The 26,759-nt window shown below is 42.0% G+C and overlaps 2 protein-coding genes and 1 pseudogene across 17 annotated transcripts; 2 read left to right on the top strand and 1 right to left on the bottom strand.

The window, feature by feature from the left end:
• Window positions 1-395: 395 nt before the first annotated feature.
• LOC137835424 (pentatricopeptide repeat-containing protein At1g06270) lies at window positions 396-12,178 on the top strand. 16 transcript variants are annotated; one of them, XM_068643926.2, is made up of 6 exons: window positions 396-516; window positions 584-718; window positions 903-1,067; window positions 7,142-7,227; window positions 9,945-10,079; window positions 10,824-12,178. In XM_068643926.2, exon 6 carries the CDS (start codon window positions 10,878-10,880, stop codon window positions 11,904-11,906), a length of 1,029 nt encoding a protein of 342 aa, XP_068500027.1. In that variant the 5' UTR covers window positions 396-516; window positions 584-718; window positions 903-1,067; window positions 7,142-7,227; window positions 9,945-10,079; window positions 10,824-10,877; the 3' UTR covers window positions 11,907-12,178. The 16 variants fall into 16 exon arrangements, with proteins under 16 accessions (XP_068500027.1, XP_090158541.1, XP_068500028.1 ...); XM_090302415.1 differs by adding an exon at window positions 10,542-10,626 and having other exon boundaries at window positions 408-718; XM_068643927.2 differs by having other exon boundaries at window positions 408-718; window positions 980-1,067.
• On the bottom strand, window positions 2,561-5,485 carry LOC137834311 (uncharacterized). The gene is made up of 2 exons (XM_068642370.1): window positions 4,506-5,485; window positions 2,561-3,263 (listed from the first exon to the last, which is right to left on the bottom strand). The coding sequence occupies exons 1-2, from the start codon at window positions 5,483-5,485 to the stop codon at window positions 2,561-2,563; spliced, it is 1,683 nt and encodes a 560-aa protein (XP_068498471.1).
• A 3,795-nt stretch (window positions 12,179-15,973) lies between the features above and the next one.
• Window positions 15,974-16,315, top strand: LOC137834310 (hydroxycinnamoyl CoA quinate transferase pseudogene; annotated as a pseudogene).
• Window positions 16,316-26,759: the final 10,444 nt, after the last annotated feature.

Genomic DNA, 26,759 nt, shown 5'->3' with positions numbered 1-26,759 from the left:
TGACAAGAAATCTGTAATCTATTTATTTGCAATTTTTTTTAATATTTTTTGCAAAAAAATAAAATATAGATTATTTTTTAAAAGTAATTAATAAGCATTTTATAATTATTATTTTTTATATTTTTTCTTTATATGTTTAGGCATGTAATTTTTAAAAAAATATTCTTAATCTCAAATATTTATTTAATCAAAACTAATAAATTTTTTATATAAATATTTCTATTAAAAGTTATAATAAACTATAAATATTATTAATACGTTTATAGAAATATTATATGATATTTTTTATTTGATAACTTTATATCATATTAAGATAAATATGATGTACAAAACTTTTCAGAGTATTTTTCTGTGGTGTCCGTGGGTTTGATTGCAAACATAGTTTGAATAAATGAATGAATGAAACATAGTTTGAATAGGGGCAACTCTAGAGGTGTGGTATGGAAGACATATGATAAAATAATGAGAGTGATTGTTTTACCATTTCTATCTGCATAACTGCTTTCTTATGAATGAGTAAGTAGTGCCCATCACTCTGTTCCTACAACTTAATGTTGTGCTTTCGTTGACCCGGCATTTACAGCAAAGCACACAAGGAATTCTCAGTCTTTTGGGGAGCAACTGGTCCAGTGGTTGGTGTCGGTGTCTTCCCGGTGCGGTTGGGAACAGCATTTCGCCGAGGACGCAAACCTACTCTCATTTGTTCTTATCTGATCAGGTAGTTTTTTTTTATGTTTTTGCTTTGATCTTTTTTCTATTTCCTGATTCGTTACTTGATTTGGCACAAGCACAATTTGTTTGATTTGGTGTTGCTTCAGTTGTTTTCTTGTTTTGATCTGGAATCCGATTTGCAATTCATCGTTTGAGCTGATTCGTTGAAATTCTGCAATTCAAATGACTAGTGATTTGAATTGGAATACCATTGCCGCATTCCAATCGGAATTGTTCAAGTTCTGTCTAATTGGTGAATTGGAAGCAGTTGACTGCAGTGTTGGTGATCGAATGGCAGCACTATTCTGGCCTTGATGTATTCATTGAATTGATTGAAACATTTCATCGAGCACTTGGTAAGCATTGTTTTCAGTTTATCATGAATAGTGTCTAGAAATGGGTAAATAGTAAAAATAGTTGTTTAAACAGTGCAGAATTTTAAAAACTATTTAATAAATGGTATGGTTGAATTTTAACCTTGATCCCACTTTCAAGAAATCAGTAAAGTGCGTGAGAGGATTATGAGCATTCTCATTCCTATCTACCATCTTTACAAATGGCTAACTTTGCCTACGTAAACCAGTTTTGTTAAATTCTGATCTAAATGCTTATGGTAGAATAATTTTTTGTATGGCAACCGTTAGTTTAGAAACATTTTAGTATTGAATATTGGTGCCTATGTTGACAAGTTGATTTTGAAGAAACAGGATTCATTAATGTAAAGCAGTAGCCTCTGTTGATTGAATAGTACATTGTTGTATTGGAAGAGTTGAAACAGAAAAAAATAACTAGGAAAATTTTGTCTGAGAACTAGCTAAACATGGAGATGAAGCAAACGAATTTTGTTTTGTTGAACATAATCTTTAACCAAATGTAAGTCTAGTTCGAAATGCTGGTTCGAGAATGCATGATGGAGTTGGCGTTGAGAAGAACAACTCCTAGGTTGTCCGAGAATAACTGTTGTTGAGTGGAGGAAAGGTGCAGTTCATGTAGGATAGATTGCAACCAAATGACTTCAGTTAGAGCCACAACAATGCTGCGATATTCAGCTTCAGTGCTGCCACGTGAAACAACCCGTTGATTGTGGGAGGACGAGGCAATGATGTTGAGACCATAATATACACAGTAGCCAATGGTAGACTTCCTCTCGTCAATGTCGCTGCCCCAGTTAGCATCACTAAAAGCACAAACATCTGTGCAGGAGCTATGTTGAACGAGAAAGCCATGAGAACGAGTACCAACAAGATAGCGTAGAATGCGTTTAACTGCCTTCCAATGATGGTCTTGTGGGTCATCCATAAACTGACACACCTTGTTCACTGCATAGGACAGTTTTGGACGTGTGACGAGGATATATTGAAGGGCTCCGACAACTGATCATGCAGAGTAGAGAACACATCTTTTGGTATGCAAAGGTTAGTTTGCATGGGTGTGGGTAGTGGTTTAGCAGCATGCATGTTTGTACGTATAAGGAGATCATTTATATATTTATGCTGAGACAAGTGCAGACCACCATTGGAAAGACAATTAACCTGGACACCGAGAAAGTAATGAAGAGGGCCAAGATCCTTGAGTGCGAAACAGGAGCTAAGTTTGGATATGAGATTTTGAACTTCTTGTAAGGAAGAGCCTGTGATGATAATATCATCAACATAAATTAGAATAAAGATTGTGTATGAGGAATGAAACTGAACAAATAAAGAAGAGTCACTTTTGATAGAGTGAAAACCAAAAGTTTGAAGAGTGGTACTTAACTTTTGAAACCAGGATCGCAGAGCCTGTTTAAACCATATAAAGCTTTGTGAAGTTTGCAAACTAGATGTGGAGAATTGGACACAAAACCCGGTGGCTAATTCATATAGACATCCTCCTGAAGATTTCCATTCAGAAAAACATTGTTTACGTCAATTTGATGGATAGGCCAATTAGCAGAAACCGCATGAGATACGACGAGCCGAATGGTGGAAGGTTTAACCACAAGACTATATGTATCATTGTAATCACACCCTTTTGTTTGACTGAATCGCTTAGCAACAAGGCGAGCTTTGTGCCGGTGAAAGGAACCATCCGCATGGTATTTGTTTTTAAAAAGCCATTTGCATCCAACAACTTTAGCTCCTTCAGGAAGAGATGTTAAGGACCAAGTGTGATTGTTGAGAAGAGCAGTGTATTCATCACTCATTGCTTGAAACCAAGGAGGAGAAGAGAGAGCTTTGGCGACAGATGTTGGAACTGGTGATGGTAAAACAGAGTGAGTATGAAAAGTTTTGGGTTTGAAAATACCTGTCTTGGATCTTGTTGTCATACGATGAGTATTGACAGTGCCAGGGTCAGTGGAAGAGGTAGGCACCAAAGCGGTAGAAGGATTAGGATTAGTAGGTACAGTAGAATCAGGACTGAGTTGGGAAACAATAGAAGAATTAACAGCAAGGGAGTGGATAACAGTGATAGCTTGGTTCAAACAGTCAGAAGCAATGTTATCATGTACAGAAGGATGAAACTTATATCCAGGAATATCATAAGGGAATAATTCTTCATGAAAAATAACATGCCTAGAAATATAGACCTTACTAGTGTTAGAGAGACAAATATAGCCTCTGTTATGAATGCTGTAGCCAAGAAAAAGGCAGCATGCAGATTTGAAATCAAGCTTGTTTGTTATAGGGTCGAAGCAAAGGATAGCAACCACACCCAAAGGTTTATAATGTATTATATACAGGAGGTTTGTGAAACAACAATTCATATGGAGATTTATTTTGTAAAACAGGGGAAGGCAGAATATTAATGATATGCATGGCAGTGGTAAAGGCTTCACCCCAAAATTTGATGGGTAACGAAGCAAAAGCAAGAAGGGTTAAACCCATATCAAAGATGTGCCTATGCCTGCGTTCGATAGAGCCATTTTGCTCATGGGTGTGGAGACAAGTGAACCGATGAAGAATACCATACATTTGGGTAAAATGTTTAAAGCATATGAATACCTTTGCATTATCAGTTTGAATAACACGCAGTTTAAAACCTGTTTGAGTTTCTGCAAATGTTTTGAAACGAAGGAGCAAATTTAGCGCTTGAGATTTATTTTGCAAGAGAAACAACCATGTGTATTTAGTGTGAACATCTAAAAAGGAAATATAATAACGAGCACCATTGGAAGCACATACAGGAGCAACACCCCATATATCAATGAAAACTAATTGTAATGGTGCAGTGTATTATGAAACAGAGTTATGAAAAGGAAGCTGATAAAACTTTCCATGTATACAAGGTTCACAAAAGCGTGTGGTAGAAGAATAAGCAACATTACAACTATTCAAAATGCGTTTAACAACAGAGAAATTACAATGACCAAGTCTATTGTGCCAAAGTTGTAAAGTAGGAATCTTGGGTTTGTAGGAAGCATAGTTAACAGTGCAATCAGTGAGATTACTGGAGGGAGGGAACACATAAAGACCATCTTTAATGACTCCTTGAAGTAAAATCTATTGAGTTACCTGATGTTTAACGTTGCAAAAGTTAGGAAAGAATTCAAAGTAAACGTAATTGTCTTTGTCAAATTGAGCAACACTAATGAGAATTTTTGGTAATAGTTGGAACATGTAGAAGATTATGAAGTTTGAAAACAGTGTGTGAGTGAGGAGCAGTGTAGGAAGCAGACCTAGTATGTAAAATATGCATACCTTGGCCATTACCTAGCTTGAGGTCGTCATTACCTAAACCTAGTATGATAGGGTTGTTTGTGTGTGAAAATCTTGGAGTCTTTTGTAACATGGTGTGTTGCACCAGTGTTGGGATACCACCGAGGGTCTTCGATGGTGGAAGGAGCACCAAGAATGGAGGGTGCAGAGTCGTTATCAAAGTTCTGAGTATGTTGTGAAACATTAGAATTGAAGGAGGTGGTGGGTGGAGGATCGTAACGATGCCAACATGCATGTGCAGTGTGACCAGATTTGTGACAAATTTGGCAAAACTGTTTGACTGAATACCAAGAAGAAGGTTGATAGGACGAAGGACGAGCAAAAGGACGAGCAGAGGGACGAGTAGGAGCAGTGTATGAACGTCCTCCTTGAGGAGTGTAGGTGGAAAATTTCTTACGGTTTTGATTCTTGACAAGCCAAGGAGTAGAAATAGTGTTAACCTGAAGGAGAGGATCTTGAGCCAATTTATGTTTGTCAAATCGTTCCTCTTGTGCAAGAAGAAGTGCTTCAAGATCATCCACAGTATACGGGTCACTGTGTGAGCGAATGGATGTGATGAACCCATCAAAATCTGGGGATAACCCATCGAGAATAGCATCAAAGTGATTAGCAGTGGAAACTGGAGAACCAACAACAGCCAAAGAGTCAACAATTTTCTTGATATAATAAACGTAAGTGGAAATGGAGCGTTCATTCTTTGGAGTCTTTAGGAGAAGGCATAACTTCTTTACCATTGGGCGAGTGTGAGAGGCATAGTAGGTGAGGAGGCGATTCCAGATTTGAGCCGATGAATCAAGACCCATCATCTTGGTTAAGAGAGAAGAAGACATGGAAGCAAGAAGCCATGCCACAAGAAGTTGATCTTGTTTGTGATAAGAACCATATGCAGGATTTTCCAGAGTTTGGTTGTTTTGGTTTTGCAGAAACTCAGAAGGAACAACATTTCCATCCAAGAAATGCATTAACTCAAGACCTTGTAGGGTAGCCAGAACCTGTTGTTTCCATACAAGGAAATTGTTATCATTGATTTTGAGGGAAATAGGGGTATTGAAATGGTGAACGTTGGTGGAGGTGGTCATGGATAACACAGGAGCAGAATTGATGGAGATCAAGCCCAAGAGAACATGGAGGCCACTCATCAAGCTCAAGAAGAGGTAGAGGCACAAATGGAGGATGCCCATGGAGGTCAAAGTCCACCTCAAAGGATTACAAGAAGCATGTTCAAAGCCTTGGGAGCAAGAGGACATTTATTTTCTCTTTTTGTAGTGTCTTTAGTTGAAGGTGCTTAGAGGGAAACCTTAGAAACCTCTTTTGTTATAGCATCTTTTAGGTTTTAAATAGGACCTTTAGGGGGGTGTATTAGTAGATAGGTGTAGGTGTAGTTTTTGGGAGGTGTCATAGTAGAAAAAGGTCACACCTCCCATGTGACTTGTTTTTGGTGGGAATTTCAAATGAGTTTATTTGAAATTTCCCACCTATTTTTCAGCACCTTAGGCTATAAATAGAGGTGCTTCCTTTGTAAAATTCAGATTTGAATTCATCTAAAGAAACTATACTCAAAATTGGAGTGAGCATTTGGAGAGCTTTTGAGCTTCTACTCTAGTCTTATCTTGAAGGACCATGGTTTCCTCAAGTGGCGGCATCACACTCATCTAGGAGCATCCATACTTCTAGTGGCGTGATCATCCAACCTATCTTCCATCTTCATGAGCATTCTCTTCTCCTTCCTTTCTTCTCTTTCAATTACTCTTGTTGTTTTGTGTTCTTGAGCATTTTTTGGTTCGGCTGTCCTTAATTTTCCAGCACCTATGTTTTGGTTTTCTAAATTCTGTTCGGTACATTTGTTTGTGGTTTAATTCTGTTCGGTCTTCTCTTTTATAATTCCTTTGTTGATTCAATTTGACAATATTTGGTTCATCCAAATGAGTTTGGGAATTGGTACTTGTATTGGTGAGTTCTTGACTTAGAACCATGATCCAACTTCTAAGAAAGTGCCTCTATATTTTCCAGCTCAAGGTGATTCCTCAAAGTGTCAAGAATCTTGTTCTATGTGGCTATTGGAATCACATCAAGAATGGTCAGAGGTAGAAGTAGTAGAAGAAGAAGAAGATGAAGAAAATTGGGGCTCAGGATACCATATTAGAATATAAGAGAATGAGAGAGAAAATATTATTGTATTACTGTGGTGAAGCTACTAGAGATTATATACAGAGAGAAAACACATGAACTGGCTAACAAGAAACTAACAGAATAACAGCCTATCAACTGTCAGCCTATGCACTGTCTAATATTTGTAAAACCAAAAATCTTGGTAATGTTGTCTTTAAGATGAGAAAAGCAGCATAAATATGTAAGTCAAGAAATTGTTCCCTTGATCTATATCAGACTGCTTAGAAGATTCAGTGACAATGAGTCAACTTAGCATCTTGCCAGAAGTATAGACTGTGTGGTAAATGCTTGTTGCTCAGTTTAGCAACGAGCGCTAGTAGGTGTCAGTTACAATACGAGTTGTAATTACTTTGGAAATAGAAGCTACAGTATTGTTACTGAAACTGGCTTGTGGAGTTTAATACATTGTTTAAGGATTGTTCTTCTGTAGTTTATCATAATCACTAAAAGAATAAAGTTTTTAAACACTTTTATGAATTTTCAGAATTGAATGTTTTTATTACTATTTAATGTTATTAGATTGTGTTTATGAAAAAAAATTTATTTTCTTTGTTGTTGTCATAAAGGTAGCATATTTGGTCGTGCTGGTGGTGGCTGCTCTCAACCTAAATACAATATTGAATTCCATCCCCAAGAGTCCCCTTTTATCCCTGTGAGTTTGTCCATGTTTATTATTGTTTATTATTGTTAGTGTTGCCTTTAAATGAGTGGAGCTTGAATGTTGAATACAATGATTACCCCCTGCCCGTTGGTTTTGGAAAGGAAGTAGAGGTTTTCACGAAGTTTGCACTCTGATGAATCAGTAGTATTGTATGTCTCTTGGACGTTCAAATTTATTTCATTTGACTATGTTTTTGTGATTGAAATATTATATGCAGTTCATTTTGCAAATGCTCCTTGTAGGCAGTTAAATTAGAACCCTATCCGAATTCCGTTTTCCTGAACGTCAGTTCTTACATGATTAAGAGTTTTCACTTTTTTTTTTGTTTCAGTGTCTTTTGTTAGCTCTGCATTGATTTTAGTAGTTACGGACACTCAGAGAGTAGTAACGTATTTGATTTTCTTGCGAGTGATAGTGGTAACTGGTTAGGCTTGGTATTAATGAATAAATAGTTTATTACTGGTGTTTAGGTTGAAGAGTGTTTGTACTTGGTATGTCATTTTTCTCCTACCCTCTCCGGATGGATGATTTATTTCCTGTAAATATTAATAATTGAATTTCACACATGTTGATTTGGTTGGTGGATCTGCGATAATGTTGTTGGTTGTTATTTACATTGCTGGATAGCAACATTTGGAAATTGGAACAGACCTTTCGTTGTTTTTGGCGAAACTTGGGTATGTACTCGGGATATGAAGCATTTCTTGTCTTCTTCATTGGTTTCAGAGGTTTTGGATGGAGTAAAAGAAGAAAGAGTGTCCTGGAAATGTGTTTTATAAGCAAACAAACTTCTTGTTGTCTTTGTTTTATTGTGAATGTTTGGATTTTCCATTGGATTTGCTTACCTTGTTAGAGTTGATTTGGTATAATATTGCTTTCACAGAGAGATATTGGCACACTTCTATTTAATTTTGGATGTGGACTATCCTTTTCTGCAAGGAGGATACCCATCCTCCAAATTCCTCCTGTTTCTTTATGACCTTTATTGTTTAAATTATTATTTTTTCTAATATATATCTCCACTTGTGAGGTTAGATACTATTACTTTAGAATGATTATTATTTATTAATATCTCATAACTAAATATACATCTAATCACTATAAAGTAACCAATGGAAATTATTTTATTTTTAAAAATTTATAATGAACAAAAATAATGAAAATTAGAGAATATTTTAAAAAAGACATGAAGGGCTGCATTTTTTAAGTGACTTGACCAATATCAAAGGTTGCTAAGTTAATCTTAGTCAAACATTACATCAATAATATAGAATATAATACATTCATTAAAGGTAACATCAATTATTAAACTTTTATAATCAATTTTAAAAAGTTAAATATTTTAGTGGATAAAAGTTATTTTAGGGTTTTTCAAAATCAAAAAAAATGAGAAAGGGGTCAGTAGTTTCTCGGGGGATAAATCAGAAGTTATTTTAATAGTTTCCCACTTCCAAGCTTGAATCCACGTTCCCTTTGGTGCCGTAGCTTCAATCTAGCTTGGCTTTCGTTCCCCACCTTCACCCCCAAATCTCACAAGTCGCGTCCCTTCCTGAAACTCATTCCGGTGAGAGGAAAATGCAAGTCATGGGAATTGAACGGGCCACTAAGGAGTCAAATGGTGCATTTCTTTCTTCTCTCCATCCATTCTTCAAACAAACCCTACTCCTTTAGAGTGGTCTGACGAATATACTGCCATGGGTGAGCACTCATTTGCGTTTCCAATTCTTCAATTTTCCATTTCTTAAATTATTTTAAAATGTTCGTATATTTTATGTGATCTTGTTCTGACCATAATCAATTGTTTTAGTTGGGTTTGAATTAAATCTTTGATTAAGAGCTAGGGTTTAGTTGGCCTAAAATAATATCTCTGAAAGTATGGTCTTTAATCAAGTCCAGCAGCACTATGTGATCTATGTAACCAATCTTGCCTAGAGGAAAAAGGCTTTTGCTGTCGTACATCATATAATAGGCACACAAGTTTGTAATAGAGACAAATATAGTAAGAAACAATCCCCCAAATAATTGGTTTGAATCAACCAGACATATAGAAGTATCTATCTGAATAAAACAAAGGGTAGACTGGTCACTTGCTTGCATCGGGTCTTCTACCACCATGCCTTCTGTGTGCAAGTCTTCTCTTGACCTGACCAGTGATGGTACTTTATAAAATGAAGAATTCCCCACACTCGTCCTGGATGAGTATGACGACTACTTATTACAATTTCCACTAGGAAATGCACACTCTTTCTCATGATTTCTCTTCCCAGAGGTAGATAGATTCATTCTGATGATTGGTTTAGGTGATCAAGTGACAACCAATTTATAAGGGGTAAAAGGGACACGAGTGGAGCTGGTAATGGATGGCGGATAGTGATAGAAGGGGTAAAAGGGATTTTTTTAGCACTAATTTATGAATTGTATTGTATTAAAGGAATTAGCTTTCAAGCAAAATCACAGACCATTCTGTTTTGTAAAAACAGTCTCAACACACACACACAAATATATATATATATATATATATATATATATATATATATATATATAAATGTCACAATATATAATATGGTATTTTAGGAACAATTCCTACCGCTAAATGTCGTTTTCCTTCTCAAAAGCTTAACTATAAGACAAGACATTTGTGGGTGTTGTTTCATTCGTGATTTCTTCGAGAAGAATAACTCATTGAAATGCTTGAAAACATTTCCTAGTGTTAAGATGAGTTCAAATGTGGGATGGTTCAGTTGGTCAAGACTGAGATTTGTTGATTGTACTTGAGGAGCATTATATTCAAGAAAACTATTGAAGTGAAGCATGATATCAAACTCCTAGAAGCTCATTAAAAGGTATTTTAAGTGATGAATCTTATGGTTGTGTTAATCCCTGTTTGAAATTCATTATGATTTTATGAAATTTTGGGTGGCATGAAGATGTTGTGGATTCTTTTTTACTTTGTTTTCCTCTAAAATGTTTATTTTTTTTATATCATTTACTTGCATTCTGTGCTGACATTATTCCTATTTTTGTAACCACCATTATGTCATCTTTGACTAGTTCATACATGCTTCTACTACCATTCACACAGGGATCCAACCCAATCCTACCCTTAAATACTTGATTGTTGTTTGATATAGTTACATTTGGCATTTATTTCAAGTGCATGTTCTAAGGAGAGCTATGTTGGTTCTTTCATATTTTGCTTTATTTGCATCATGATATTTGAACCTAGTTATATTTTTATTGTTAATCATTGCATTCTATGTTTATATCTGTTAATTTCAACTTGGATTCTATACATTGATATGCAGATGTGTTGGCTTTTTGGTCATGACGTGCTGCTTGACTTGTCACACTTTTGTGATTTAATCATTTCACATTTTTCTTTAACCACTGGTAATGTTCAGTTGGTAGTTTCTACTGAAACCTTGTTTCATGCCCCCCATGTAAAGGCACCTCTCTGTAAAGCATAGATAAAAAGAAATTTATATTTTATTTTATGAATGTTTGGCCACATCTATTAATTTGTTTTTTTTTCTCACACCTTTTTACCCTATTAATGTTGTACGTATGATTTCTGCAAATTTCCACAGGTTTCATTTCTCTCATGTCAGAAGGTGCTCCAATACTATATTAGCTGATCCAGAATGGTGATAGGAGCAACAATGCAGAATAGATTTCTTCTTCATTTCCGGCCTTTTCTGAGCCGATGTCCTTCAGCTTGTTCAGTGTCTTCATTGCAAAATCTTGAGCAGGCTGTAAGAGAGGAAGTAGAAGCGAAAAACTATGTTAAAATTCCTGACCTTTTCATTTCCTTGGAGTCCTGCCAAAATTCAAATCCTTTTTCTTTCTTTTCTTCATTTCCTCATAACTTACAAGTGCATATTGTTGATGAAATTTTACAATCTTTTATACCTATCAGACCACGTTCCAAGCCCCAACTAGCTTATTCCTATCTTCTTTCTTACACCCTTCAAAGCTCCCATCCTTTCCCCCTTGCACTTGCCGTTCTACAACGGACTCTACGGTCTGGTTGCCTTCCAGTTCCTCAGACTCGTGATCTCCTCTCATCCACTTGGTTGGAGCGGCGATGCCTGTCTCAATCTGTTTCTGATATTTTACTTCAGATGCAAACAATTGGATATACTCCTGACTGTAGGACTTGTAATTATCTACTATCATGTCTCTGTTCTGTTGACCAACTAATGGAGGCCGTTAAAGTTCTTAGGGGCATGGGTGGGGCTGGATGTATTCCAGATTCAAATAGTTTTGACACTGTAATTGGTGCAATGAGCATAGTGAGAAAGACTGCAGAGGCACAGGATTTGATGAAGCAAATGGTGGTGCAATATGGTTTAACCCCAGGGCAGGGAACACTGGTGAAATTATTGGCAGCATTACGGGCAAACAGGGAGATATGGAATGCTGTTGAGATGATTGAATTCCTGGAGAAAGAGGGTAACTCTGTTGGATTTGAGAGTTACGAGTTAGTGATTGAAGGGTGCTTGGAGAAATGTGAGTATGTTTTGGCTGCAAAGGTTGCAACAGGGATGGCAGAAAGAGGTTTTATACCATATATAAGGGTCAGACAGAAGATTATTGAAGGTTTGGTCAGTATCAATGAGTGGAAGATAGCTTGTGCTGTGAGACAAAGATTTACAGCACTCAAGTCTTAGTTGTTAAAAGCGCTTGTTCGTGGATCACATACTCTTAGGTGTCCAAACCTTGGCATCACTAGCTGAGGTAAGGCTTGCAATCCACGATGCTGACTTTGGTTGGGGAAGATCCATTGTCAAGGCACCTGGTGGGATTGTATACGAGGGAATATCTTTCATTATTCCTAGCTCAAAAAGTGATGCGTAAAGTGAGAAAATATCTTATGTATAAATTAAAAAAAAGGCCTTTTTTGAAGAAAGTCAAATTATTTAGTTTGTTGGATTCGAGCTAATTTGCTTTCTTATTTCTTTGAAATTGTTGCATTCGGATCTTCAGTCTAGAAACATTATTTCGTCGTGGCTTAGGATTTCAGATAAAATGATCCGTAATATACATGTATATGTTCAAAATAAGTATTTCGCAAACTCATTTTACTTTACTGATTGAAAAGTCATTTAGTGCATATAATTTCATACAGGAAAAGCGACGAGTATCCGTCTAACTAGAGAACTCTGTATGTTTTGATGTATCTTGGTTTTATCCATTCTATTTATAGTTAAATATTTTTTTTTGGTTTATATTTTAGTTTTTCTAATTAATCTTGTTCGATAAGATTTGTTTGAGTTAAAATCATCCGAATCCTATCTACCACTATATAATCATTTTTATTTATTTTAAAAAATACCTCAAATATCAAACTGTGTATTCTGGAGTAGGTTATGCTTATGTGACTTAAATAAAAAAGCCAAAACAACTATTTTGGATTAATTATTTCAAAATGGTTAAATATGGATTTTTTTTATGAAGATTATAGTTGTCAAATAATGATTAGGATTTTTGAAAAGAAAATTGTTTGCAGTGGATTTCACCATCAGTAAACATTCATATTACTTTTAATGGAGTTGGAAAATGATAGATCAATTATTAGATATTTTAAATACATAAAGGAGGTCGTTTCTCCGGGGATTTTTAAGTCTTTATTAAAAGAGACTAATTTATTGGGTAACATAGTAGGTGAACTCCCAACTATATTTCTAACTCTTAATAATGACATGGGGTAAGAGTTTATGAGATCTTGATAATGGATCCAACAGTCATATATATATATATATATATATATATATATATATATATATATATATATATATATATATGAGAGACTATGAGAATTTTGTAAAGTTTAAAGAGAAGATGAATAAAAATAGTACAATAATTGGTGTTATAATTGTAAAAGCAAATCGTGGTAAAAAGATAGAGAAGAAAATTCTAATTGTCTAGAGAAAAGGTAAAATGGTAATTTAACAAACCTTTTAAGAGTGAAAAGGAAAATAAACACTTTTGCAAAAAGAAGAAAAAGTACTCTTTATTTAGTGCGGCTTTTGTACTATCCGCTTTCGTAAAAAACGCGGTGGTATTTTTGAAATTATTTTTATTTATGAATGCGATTATTTGTATAACCGCACTTGTACAAAACACTTGATTTACGAATGCGGCTATTGGTATAGCCGCACTTGTAAATCAAAGCGTTTTCATTTACGAATGCAGTTTTACCTTTAGTCGCATTCGTAAATCCTTTATTACCCTAAATTTTGAAGCGCGCCACACACAATTTCATACTTTCTTTCTCGTCTTTGCTTTCGATTCGCGTTTGCGCTCTGAGTTCATCTCCTTCTGCTACACCTACATTTCATTTGTGTTGATGTAAGTTTCTTGAGCTCTCTTTCTTCCTCTTCATCTTCACAAATATATGCATAAATGTTTTCGTTTTTCTTATATATGTTTTTTTCCTTGCATTGGTGGTCTCGAAACACTATTTTATTGACTGACATTCGTTGCTCCGTCGTTGCTTCCCTATTCGCCACCGTCGTTGCTGGCGCTCCCATGCCACTCTTCATGTATAAATTTTTTCGTTTTTCTTACATTGTTTGGTTTCTTGCATTGGTCAGTACTCTTTCATTGCCTTTGTGGGTTTTTGGTTTGCTCCGTCGCTGCTTCCCTGTCCGTCGCCACTTACGCTGTCGTTGTCGTTGCTGGCGCTCCCATGCCACTCTTCATCAACATTGCCTTCACACAATATTGGCGGTGTTTTAAATTTTTTGAATTTTTTTTAATGTTTTGGCATATACAAGTGCGGCTATAAGAAATATCCTCACTTATAAATGGTATTTACAAGTGCGGTTATATAGTCGCATTCTTATCTCTTCGATTTACAAGTGCGTGCTAATCAAATGCGGCTATATAGAGAAGAGATACTTTTAAAATCCATCTATATTGAGAAGGAATGAGTATATTAATTTGTGAATGTTTGGCCATGTCTATTAATTTGTTTTTTTTCCTGTTTCGATATGGGACTGTTTAGATGCAACTCTTAATACCTTGTTTGTGTCGACCAATATGATGAAATTTATAAATTCCAATAGTAGATTGACCGCTTCAAACAATGATTAGACATTAGGTAATACACTCTTAATTGTAATCCAAAATGTTACTTTGGCCTAATAACAAAGGGTTCATGATAATCATATAAGTAATCATAGATTTCGAGAAAAAGATACGTCATCATAATGCCTTAATAGTATATCCAGCACTGAATACAGATCTTATTTAAACGTCGAAATACCTTTTACCAATACCATTTGAAGTTTGCAAGGAAGACACTTATGAGAGAACGAAGACATTCATTAGAAAGAAGGAGTTGAGGACACCGACATGAGGTAATATAGAAGTAGGTGAGCTGCCAACTATATTTCTAACACTCAATAATGAAATGGGGTAAGAGTTTATGATATCTTGATAATGGGCCCAACAATCACCTATATATGAGACTATAATTAATGTTATAATAGTAAAAGTAAATCGTGTTAAAAAGAGTGAAAAGAAAATTCTACTTGTCTAGAGAAAAGATAAGATGGTAATTTAACACAAACCTTTTAAGTTATGAAGTTCAGACACTTCTCTTAAATGGTGTGTCAGTGTAGGATACTCATATCGGACACCGACACTTGTATGACACTTGTAGGACACGTATCCGTAAAGTGTCAAATTTAAAAAGTATTTGTTGGATTTCTGAAAATTATAGTACGATTCTAATACAATTTTAAAAAGAAAAAATACATTAATTTTCTAAAAGTTCAAATTTATTGTATAAATTTTTATTATGATTATAAACTTAAGAAACAAATCTTTTTAAACCAGTCATGAAAAATATTTTTCTGCTCCAAAAAATAATCTCGAACATACTTGTGCACATAAATCTTTATTGTCAATTTATATAATTCATAATTATATAATATATAGATTTGTGTCCCCGTATCCTACATTTCAGATATACGTATTTTTGTGTCCGTGTCACATGAGTGTCCGTGTGCTAGATAACTTTTTAAGAGTGAAAAGGAAAATAAATGTGCAGAAAACATTAACGAAAGAAGACTTTTTCTTCCTTTCTTTATTCACCAGTGAGACACTCCCCCACAGTTTCTTTGCATATCCGCATTCCGATTTCTTTGGTAACAAATAGATCCAAACAATTCATCCTTTCTCAAATTCATTTGGTAACCAACACTATTCACCCGGTTACAAAACACAAGGAAAAAAAGAGTAGAAAATAAAAAATAATTAAAGAGAAAATTTATAAAAATTTCTGATTTCAGGTGTGATTGCTAGTTTTTTTTTAAGTTGGGTTACAATTTTACTTATGGTAGATTTCAACTGTTCCTTACTAAATAAGAAGATAACTTAAAACAAATTACAAACGTGCTATAACAGAGATCACGAATAATAAAAAGTAGTACTACGTATTGGAGGAAGTTAGTTGAGTAGAAATGGTGAGAGCATTAATTGAATTAGGTTAGATATATAGGGACATTATGGATACATGCCTGTAGGTTGTAAGCAGAGATTGATGACGAGTAGTGTGAAGGAGTTGATAATGGTGCAACCCGCAATGGCTACCCCGCGGAAGGTGTTGTGGATGTCAAACATGGATTTGTTGGCGAGGATACATCAACCCTTATAAAAAACAAGGATAATCTTTATAAATAAAAGCAACCCTTAACACAACGTCTATCCCTAGTTGTAAGCAGAGATTATGACGATTAGTGTGAAGGAGTCCATAATGGTGCAACCCGCAAAGGCTACCCCGCGGAAGGTGTTGTGGAACTCAGACCTGGATTTGCTGGCGGGGAATTACCACATTCCCACCCTCTATTTCTACAACTCAAACGGGACTTCTAATTTCTTCCATCCCAACATTTTGAAAGAAGCCCTAAGTAAGACCCTCGTCCTTTTCTACCCAATGGCCGGCCGCCTCCGCCACGGTGACGACCACCGCATGGAGATTTATTGTGACGGGCAGGGTGTACTTTTCGTTGAGGCTCATGCCACCGTTGCCATGGACCACTTCACTCACAACCTTAACCATAGCAACTGATCCTGCCAGTTGACTTAGCGCAAGAGCGTTGCCTCGTCACGATCTTCCTCACCAGCTTGACACCACGTGCCCTCCAAGTCCGCTCCACAGATAGCCTCTCTGAGAACCTGAAAAACACACAGTGGCGCCTCTGCGGCCGGTGGTGCTCCGACGCTCAAGTTAGATCACATAATCACTAGAAAAACAATGTGTGTAAAAATAGCGTGTAAAAAACTCCCTCTGAATCTCACTCTGATTCTCTTTTATGCCTCCCTCTGTACCTGCGCCTAACAGAATTCTGTTATGCCTCTCTGGCATGTGTCAGAACCCTGTTGTGCTTTTCTGTGGCAACGTACCTCCAGAATCAGTAAAACGTGAGCGTCTGCGCGTGTCTGCGCTTGTCTGTACCTTTAGCGGCACGGAGTGCACCTTTGTCTGGACCGCGCCCCTCTTAGATGATGACATGTGGAGGCATGCAACTAACCACACACGTGTCACTACTTGAAGGGCTCTAGCGCTTCTCTCTGCGTGTCTAAGTTATTCCCTTGCGGGGTAACTTAGCGCATTCCTTTCATCTGGGTAAATCGCATACTCTCAGGAGAACGCCAGGTGTGGCTGGTCTAGGCACACTCACCAGGCATTGCTCTCTGCGCAAACGATTCCCCCTTCACGATGTCATGCACGTAATGGGTTGAGGGAGTCACCAATCACTGACCGGTTTACTAGCCCCCTCAGGCCACTCTCATGCACGATTCTCTGAGACATGTTCATGCGAGGTCTGTGTGTAACGCTCTTGCTGGGAACCTCTGTCCCAGCTTAACTGCGTGTAACACGAGACCCCGATGACCATGCACTCGATGATTGATCGGTGCTCTGTTGCTTCTCGCGTTCTGCTCCCAGGTGTTCATCTGGGAACTGATCTGTCGGTGACCCGCTTGGTTACTGACCACCGATCACCGTTCTGGGTGATCTGTCCCCTGACTTCTCTGCCAACTGGTCTGTCGGTGGCCACTTGGATGACCTCCGATCACCGCTCTAGGTGATCTGCTCCCTGATCTCTCTGTCACCCGATCCACGTGTCACCCTGCGAGTGGTCCACGTGATTGTCTTCTGCTGACATCATCAACCACCGATGACCGACCGGATCACAAGCCCCTCAGTCTCGAGCTGTGAACTCGTTCTCAGCGAAGAGACTAAGTGGTCGCGCCTTCGGTCCACGTGGCAAGTGGGCCCACATGACGTGCTACCTCACGTGCTGCCCTTTAATGTTACGACTACCTCCCTTAATCTCGCGACACGTGGGCGCATCAACGGTCAACGTGGAGTGTCGCTAGCGCTTCCCTTCTTTTCAAATAGGCGCGCGCCTTTACTGTTTCTTCATCTTCTTCAATCAACTCCCAAACTCTCTGCGAATCCCCTCTCTGCGCTTCCATCTTTCTTCTAGCTTTCTACCTTCAGAACTTTCGCGATCATTCAAAGGTATGGTTTTTCTTCTTTCTTGGTCCATTTAGGTTCCTTTCATCGATTGCATTCGCCCCTTTCATCATCATGCATCCATCTTCCCCTAGCATTCTTCACTCCGCTCTCTGCTTCTCCCTCTTCCTCTTTCCGCCTGGACCCTTCTTTCTCCTTCCCTTCCTCTGTTTTTCACCGAACCATTCATCATTCCCTCCCCTTCCATTCATTCTGACTTTTCGCTTTTCCCCCACTGCAGCTATCTATCAATGGCTCGCTTGAAACAGACCGCTCGAATCATCGCCTCGTCTTCTGGTGCACAGCCTTCCGCAAGTGCTCCATCTCCACCACCACCCGTTGCAACCTCCTACCATGACAACGCCAGGGTCTATGACTGGGCTCCCCTGGCGTTGCTCGCCGAAACCTCTACCTTGCTGCCGCAAGGGCACCTAAAATCCCTCCTGAGCAGCGACCCGGATGAGCCCTCTTGCGCCATCGATCGGGAAAACGACTTCAACATCCGCGTCTGCATTCCTCCTCGAGGGATGCCCATCTGTGCGGACGATAGGGCCACCAATGGGGTGCCCTTCATCTTCGTCTACTCCGCCATCTTCAAAAGGTTGAAGCTACGCCTACCCTTCACCTTTTTCGAGAAGGAGCTGATGATGGAGCTGAACGTCGCACCCTGCCAACTCCATCCAAATGCCTGGGCCTTCATCCGGGCATTTGAAATTTTCTGCAATTACTTCGGGCATAACGCCTCCGTGGATGTGTTCCTCTACTTCTTCGAGGCGAAGAACCCTGGGGACAGGTCCTGGGTTAGTCTGAATGGGGTTGCTGGACGGGTGCTCTTGGGCCTGTATTAGCAATCCTTCAAAGATTGGAAAGGCAGGTTCTACATGATATCTGCCACCCTGCAAAGTCCAACATTGCTCGAGGGGTGCCCCCTCTACTGGGTTCCTGTGGTTGAATTCAAGAAACCCCGGGACCTCAAAGCCATGGCCCCCTACGAGCGCGAGCTATGTGGGCTGTTCCTGGGGGCCAAGTACAACTCTGCTCTCCTCATCAAACATGAGTTTGATGTGTTGGCTTTGAAAAAATACATAGGTAGCTCTTCTTCTGTCACCTCTTAGGATACTTGCACATTCTCATGCATGTTTGCATACATTTTGACTCACTTGCATAACTAGGCCATCTAACTCTTCTTTTTCCCTTCGATGTAGATACGATGTCAGGGAAGGATAGGAGGAAAGCTTTGCTGGAGCTTGCCAAACTTCTTTTTCCTCTTCTTCCACCACCGATCCTATTGCAGCTCCTCCTCTCTCGGTCGCGCCAGCTGAAGGCCCTGAGCCAGGAAGGAAAAGAAGGAAGCTGGTGAAGGCCTTCCCTTCATCTGCTGCTGCTGCTGCTGCTCCTGCTCCCTCAACCAAAGAGGAGAGCTCTGACTCTCCTCTCATACACCGCAAGAGGACACTTCCAGCGGTTGGGGGGGCTTCATCTCTTCAGCCCGGGGAGATTGAGGTAGTGGAGATAGAGGAAGGTTCACCCTCGCCTCCTTCTATTCAACCTGCCCCAGTGCCAACATGCCTTCCCTCTCCCCAACAACTGCCATCCCCAACTCCTCGATCGCCATCTCCTCCCCCAGCAGGCCAACCACTTGGTCAATCCACTCCACCTGCTGGGGGCGATTCTGCTTGCTCGGGGGATCTCCCGGGACCTCTCGTGTCGCCACCACCACTGCCAACCTCCGCTGCTACCGCTGAAGGTGGCGAGGCCAGCTCTCGACCAAGCGGCTCTGGAACAAGTAATGAGAACTTCAGCCGAGTCATTGCTCTGGTTCGACAGCTCATTCGCAGCCGGGAGCTCATCGAGTGGACCGGGGAGGAGGTGGACATGCACCTGGTGAAGCAGATAGTGCTAGCCCTGGAGAAGAGGGTAAAGGAGCTTGAGCATGACAAGGCGTCACTGCAAAGTGACTTCGAAGCTGCCCAAGGGTCCATAGCCATGATGAGGGGTATGGTGGAAAAGTCCAGGGGAGTGTACTTCGCGCAAGTCCAAGAGACCATCAAGACTGAGATCTTGATGGGGCAAGCTGTCAACTCCCTGGACTGCGAGGTGGCGCAACTGCGGGCCGAGACCTCCTCCCTACGCCAACTGAACTCACAACTAGTGGGGGAGCTCGAGTCTACCAGGGAAGCGACCGCTACTGGGGAGAAGAAGCTTGAGGAGGTGGTGAGCAAGCTGTCTGAGGCAAAGGGCCAATTGGAAGAAGCTGCCTCTTCCCTTGCTGCCCTTACCACCGAGAAAAATGCTGCGGAGGCCTCAAAGCAAAAATTGGAGGATGAGAACGCCGACCTTATGAATGTGGGTGCTGACGCCCTTGCTGACGGATTCGAGCTGGCGCTCGAGCAGATCCAATGCGTTCTCCCGGACTTGGACCTCTCACAGTTCAACATTTATCACGAAGTGGTAGATGGAAAGCTCATCCCTCCTCCTTGAGCTTTTTCTCTCTTTTTCTTTGTAATTTTGCACTTCTGCACAATTCGTTGTAGTTGAACTTGTATAAACTTTGTCGCTTAATATATACCAGTTTCAGACGCATATCTTTCTCTCCGCATTTTTCTTAAGCTTTGTCTTTCTCTTTGCACACGACTAACTGTTAACCAGCTTAGGCTTAGCGCGATCTGCCTTCTTTGATCTTGGCCTCTACTTTGATCGCGACTAACTACTCCCTTAGCTTCGTCCTTAACAGTTCTTGTGCACTGCTTTGTACTGGATGAATGACAAGGCATAGCCTGTCTGCTAGCTTGTTGTGTAGGAATTTGTTTGGAAAAGTTTCCTCCGACAAGGCAAGACTGATCAGTCATCGTTCCTCAAGCAGCGTACCCACCAACAACTCATCAGTCATCGTTCTTCGGGCAGCGTACCCACCAACAACTCATCAGTCACCGTTCTTTGTACTTCACTTTGCTTCTCCATCGCTCTAGCGCTAAGCGCACAGAGGGCATCGATAGTCAGAGGTGATACCTTGTTTGGCGAAACTTGCTCAACTGCGTGAACTCAGCAATACTTGAACTTGACCCTCCATGTACCGCTTTTAACTCGAGCAAGTTGTTTAACCTTATAACAAACTTGGCAAACTGTTAACTCAAAGTAAACTTGAGCAACTATCAATTCTTCGGCGATGACGTTCAATAAAACTTGTGAACTTAAGGCAACAAACCCTAACATAAAATCACTTACTAGGCAGCAGGTTTTGACTCAAACTAGTATTAAGATACAGTTTACCTGATCTGCCAAGTGAAATTCCCCTTACTTCTGTCATCGCCCGGAACTCTTCGAATCTGGTACTCGCCGCACAAGCCCTTCACTGTCTCAACTTTCACGCCGCAAGGTTCTGGCGATGTTACCTTTCTTCTTTTCCCTGACCTGATCATTGTTCCCTCATCTGGGGATAGAGGCGCCTTTCGGATCCTTCTCTACCTCCCTGAGTTTCAGAACAATGATCTGGTCTTACTGGGTCAACATTGATGTTTCACTTAAAGGGGGAAAGGCATTTTCCTTCCCTTTAAGGTCACAAACACCCCTGACCTTTCAGCTCATTTTGCCTGAACTCGCTCAACGGCGAGAAGGACTTTATCTGGCCTGAACTCGCTCAACGGCGAGAAGGACTTTATCTGGTGCCTCTACTTTGCCCAGGATTTACATCTCCTCTTCCCTGGATGCACTGAGGACTTTTAATCTTGCCTCTATCTGCTGGTGCAGAGAGGTCTTTTAATCTGATCTCGCCTGCACTCGCACAAAGTCGAGGAGGACTTTATCTGGTGCCTCTACTTTGCCTAGGGGTTACATCTCCTCTTCCCTGGACGCATTGAGGACTTTTAATCTTGCCTCTATCTGCTGGTGCAGAGAGGTCTTTTGATCATTGCTGGTGCCTCCGATCGCCGAAAGACGATGAGGACTTTACAACTTTAACTGTGCCGCCGATCGCCGAAAAGCGATGGGGACTTTAAAACTTTTAACTGAGAGCATGCAATACGATTTTACTGTTGCCCTAGATCACATACTAGTAATAAGGCCTTTTTCCTAAAACTCTCGAAGCCATAAGCATGCAAACATAGAAGCTTTAAACTTTGAAAAACTCTTCTTTATTGGGTGGCCTCATTAAAAACCCTCCTTAGGGAAAAAAGAGTGCCCCCTTGAAATTGTTTTAACAGAAACTATTCGAATCTCTTCATATTCGTCTTTACTTACAAGGCTTTAACTGTAATACGACTTGAGATGTGTTGCGTTCCAAGTGCGAGGAATCGCCCCTCCTTCTAACGTCTCCAAGCGGTAGGCGCTATTCCCGAGCGCCTCGGTTATTCTGAACGGTCCTGTCCACTTGGGCGATAACTTGTTCTGCATCTCATACTGATGGGCCTTCCTCATCACCAGATCGCCGCTTTTAAACTGCCTTGACGTTACCTTAGAGTTGTACCTTCGCTCAACTCTTCTCTTTACCGCTTCGGCTTTCACTCTCGCCTCCTTCCTGACCTCATCCAGCAAATCCAGATTCATTCTTCTTTCTTCGTTCGAGTCTTCCGCCACGAAGTTCTGGAATCTTGGCGAGCTTTCCTGGATTTCGACTGGAATCATCGCATCACATCCATAAACCAAACTGAAGGGGGTCTCGTGGGTTCCTGACTGCTCAGTGGTATGGTATGCCCAAACTATGCGGGGTACCTCTTCAGCCCACGATCCCTTAGCTTTCTCTAATCTTCTCTTTAAACCTCTCAGCAACACCCGATTGGCAGACTCCACTTGGCCATTCGTCTGTGGGTGTTCGACAGATGCAAACACCTGTTGTATCCCCACCTTTTCGCACAGCTTTTTCAAGAGGTGACTTGCAAACTGAGTCCCATTGTCTGACACCAAGCGTTTAGGCACACCAAACCGGCACACTATGTTCTTCCATACAAAGCTCTCGATCTTGTGTGCGGTGATCTGGGCCACTGGCTCCGCTTCGATCCACTTGGTGAAGTATTCGATCGCCACCACCAAGTACTTCATCTGCCTGATCGCCAATGGGAAGGGTCCCAGAATGTCAATTCCCCAAGTATGGAACGGCCATGGGCTGTAAATCGACTTCAGCTCTTCTAGGGGTGCCTTGTGCCAATCGGTGTGCTGCTGGCATTGCTTGCAACGCTGGGCGTATCTCTTGCAATCTTCTCTCATCGTGGGCCAGTAATAGCCTGCACGAATAGTCCTTGTCGCCAGCGATCGACCTCCAATGTGGCTCCCGCAAATTCCCTCATGGAGCTCAGCCATAATCCTCGTGCACTTCTCTCCGTGTATGCATACAAGAAGGGGGTGCGTGAATCCAAACCTGTACAGCTCGCCGTCAATAAGGGTAAACTTGCTGGAGCTCTTCTTTATTTTTCTGGCCTCAGTTGAGTCAACTGGAAGCACACCATCCACTAAATAACGTTGGTAAGGCGTTATCCACGTGTCTGGCTCGTGGACAGCGCAAATCTGCATCGATCTTGCTCCTTCTTCTACCGGGCGCGCTCTGACCCTCGGCGCCCTCAGAGTTTCTTGTGTTAGGGATCTATGGCTTATCGCCGGTCTTCCCATTGATCTGCAAACATGGAAAACTTGGTGGTCTGCCACGAATGCTCGAGGCGCTTTCAGAGTTTCTTGAATGACAGTCCTCTGCCTACCCCCCTTGCCCGAACTGGCGAGCTTGGCTAGCAAGTCAGCTCGGGCATTCTGTTCTCTTGGCACGTGCACCATTTCAAATGAAGCGAAAGATCTTCTCAGCTCCTGCACGTACTCCAAGTAGGCTGCCATCTGCGGGTCCTTGGCTTGGAACTCGCCAGTTACTTGTCCCGTGACCAACAGCGAGTCGCTCTTGGCCATCAGCACTCTCGCCCCCATTTCCTTAGCCATCAAGATTCCAGCGATCAAAGCCTCATACTCTGTTTGGTTGTTGCTTGCTTTGAAAGCGAACCTTAATGACTGCTCTATCAACACTCCGTTGGGCCCCTCCAAGATGACCCCAGCCCCGCTGCCCAGCTGGTTGGACGACCCATCAACAGAGAGTACCCAGCGAAAGTCACCCTTGGCGTTTTGTGCCACTTCTGAGGACAACTCGACCACGAAATCGGCGAAGACTTGCCCTTTGATCGATCCCCGGGGCTCATACTTGATGTCGAACTCCGAAAGCTCGACCGCCCACTTCACCATCCTTCCAGCCACATCGGGCTTCTTCAAAACCTTCTGGATCGGCAGATCAGTCGTCACCAGTACCGTGAAGCTCTGGAAGTAATGGCGCAATCTCCTCGCCGAGAATACAACCGCTAATGCTGCCTTTTCTAGGGCCTGGTACCTTACCTCCGGGCCTTGCAGCACCTTGCTAACGAAATATATAGGCCTTTGGGTCTGGTCCTGATCCTGCACTAGCACTGCGCTGATCGCCCTTTCAGTTATGGCAAAGTACAGCCTGAGGGGTGTTATGTCTTGGGGCTTGCACAGAACTGGAGGGCTCGCCAAATATTCCTTGAGCTTTACGAAGGCCTCCTCACACTCCTTTGTCCAAACAAATCTGTTGTTTCTCTTCAAACATTGGAAGTATGGGTGGCCCTTCTCTCCGCTTGCCGATACGAATTGAGACAGGGCGGCCATTCGCCCCGTGAGTTGCTGCACCTCCTTCACATTGGCGGGGCTCCTCATTGCCAAAATGGCGGCGCACTTCTCGGGGTTAGCCTCAATTCCCCTCTCTGACAGAAGAAACCCCAGAAATTTCCCTGCACATTCCTTCCGAGCATGGGCGCGAGCACCTTGTCCATCAGCCTTTGGTACGTGACCCCTGCATTCTTCAACCCGAAGGGCATCACCTTGTAGCAATAACACGATCTTTCCGTCATGAAGGCGGTCTTCTCTTCGTCCATGGGGTGCATTTTGATTTGGTTGTATCCCGAAAAGGCATCCAGGAAACTGAGCAGCTTGCACCCTGATGCACTGTCTACTAGGGCGTCAATGCTTGGCAAAGGGTAAGAGTCCTACGGGCAGGCCTTGTTCAAGTCTGTAAAGTCGACGCACATCCACCATTTTCCGCTGCTCTTCTTGACTAGGACGACGTTAGCGAGCCATTCTGGATATTGGATTTCCCTGATGTGGCCCGCTGCAAGTAGTTTCCGTGTCTCTTCTTTGATCGCTTGCCTCTTCTCCTCATTGAATTTTCTTCTTCTTTGGCGGATAGGCCGGACTTGGGGGTCCATTGCCAAACGATGGCATAAGAAATCGGGGTCGATCCCCGGCATATCTGAAGCAGCCCACGCAAACGCATCCAAATGTCTACTTATTACCTCGGCGATCTGGTCTTGCGTTTTGCTATCCAGGGTCCTTCCCAGCTTAAACACCTTCCCACTGATCTCCTTCTCGAGTCATTCCTCTATTGGCTGAGGTTTCCTCTCGCTGGCAATCAGCGCCCTCGCGATACCGGTTTCTCTGGCGGTCTCCGAGCAGTTTCTCTCCGACCTCGCCTCTACATTCCCCATCGGCGCATCGCGCTCGGCGGCTACTTCTAACGCCGTATCCGAAGCTCGTCGGGGTTTGCGCTCCGGCTCCACCCCAGGGGGAGGCGTTGTGGTCACGTGGCACACATAACTCTTGTTCTTGAGGTTGTTTTCGTAACACTTCTTTGCCTCCTTCTGGTCGGAGCAGATAGTGATGATCATACCCTCCATAGACGGCAGCTTGACCTTCATGTGCCTTGTCGAAGGCACAACTCCTGTTCTGTTGAGCGTTGGCCTCCCCAGCAGTATGTTGTATGCTGATGGGGCGTTTACAACAAGGTACCTGACCTTCTCCGTTCGTGAGGCCAAGCCGTCGGTGAAGGTCGTCCTCAGCTCGATATACCCCCTCACCTCCACTTGGTCGCCGACAAAACCGTACAAGCAGCCCCCATATGGTCTTAGCTGATCAGGGGACAGTTGTAACTTCTCAAAGGTTGGCCAAAACATCACGTCTGCTGAGCTTCCTTGGTCGACCAGCACCCGGTGGACGGTCCTTCCCGCCGTGACAAGCGAGATCACAATAGGGTCGTTGTCGTGAGGCACCACGTCCCTGCGGTCCTCTTTGGTGAACGTGATATCCACATCGGGCGAGTGATCCTCAAAGGCTTCCACTGACATTATCGACCTCGCATACCTTTTTCGTTGCGACGCTGTGCAACCCCCGCCGGAGAATCCGCCAGCTATGGTGTGGATCTCGCCGTGGATAGGCACCTCGTGCTGTTGCCCTCCGCTGCTCGCTGGTTAAGACCCTGATGCTTGGTCCGCTTGCTTCTCTAGCAAGTAATCCTTCAGGAAACCACATTTGACCAGCTCGGCAAGCTGGTGCCCCAGGGCCAAACACGAATTGATAGAGTGGCCAAAGCTCTTGTGGAACTCGCACCATGCGTCTGGCTTTGGCCCCAAAATCTTCTCCGCCGTCTTCTCAGGCACTTTGAGCCTGGCAGCTATGTTTGGGATGGCGATCAAATCAGCTAATCCCATCACGAACTCATACCTCGGGGGGCGATTACTTTCCCTGGGGCGCCCTGGCCCCTTGCTCTTATTTTTCTTAGGGTCGTAAGGGTGACGCGTCCTTTGATCCCTCTTTCCCGCCGCCGCCTCCATCACCCTCTGAGGTTGTACCCTCGCTTGGGTGCGCGGTTTAGCTGGGGCTACATTTCCTCTCTTCTCGGTGACCTCGCTCTCGGCGGCGATGTGAGCCACAGCACGTCGCCGGATTTCAGCGAACGTGGCTGGGTGGCTCCTGATGAGCGACTCACTAAAGGGCCCAGGCAATACACCCTTTTTGAAGGCGTGCACGAACATATCCTCATCCTTTCCTGGCAAACGGACTATCCGAGCCCCGAATCTGTTCAAGAAATCCTTCAAGGACTCCCCTTGGTACTGCCTTATATCAAACAAGTCGTAAGACACTAGAGGTGGCGCCTTGTTCACCATGTACTGCTCAACAA

This window comes from Phaseolus vulgaris, chromosome 5 (genome assembly GCF_051622355.1).
Source record: "Phaseolus vulgaris cultivar YP4 chromosome 5, ASM5162235v1, whole genome shotgun sequence".
In the NCBI taxonomy this organism is placed as follows: domain Eukaryota; kingdom Viridiplantae; phylum Streptophyta; class Magnoliopsida; order Fabales; family Fabaceae; genus Phaseolus; species Phaseolus vulgaris.
This window is presented reverse-complemented; position numbering and strand designations above follow the sequence as displayed.

Bases quoted from the DNA above. Each gene is read 5' to 3' on its own strand.
- LOC137834311 (XM_068642370.1), bottom strand. From the start codon at position 5,485: ATGACCACCTCCACCAACGTTCACCATTTCAATACCCCTATTTCCCTC. The intron at 3,264-4,505 runs GTATCCCAACAC...CTATATTTCTAG, and splicing joins ACCATCGAAGACCCTCGGTG to GCATGTTATTTTTCATGAAG.
- LOC137835424 (XM_068643926.2), top strand. From the start codon at position 10,878: ATGGTGATAGGAGCAACAATGCAGAATAGATTTCTTCTTCATTTCCGG.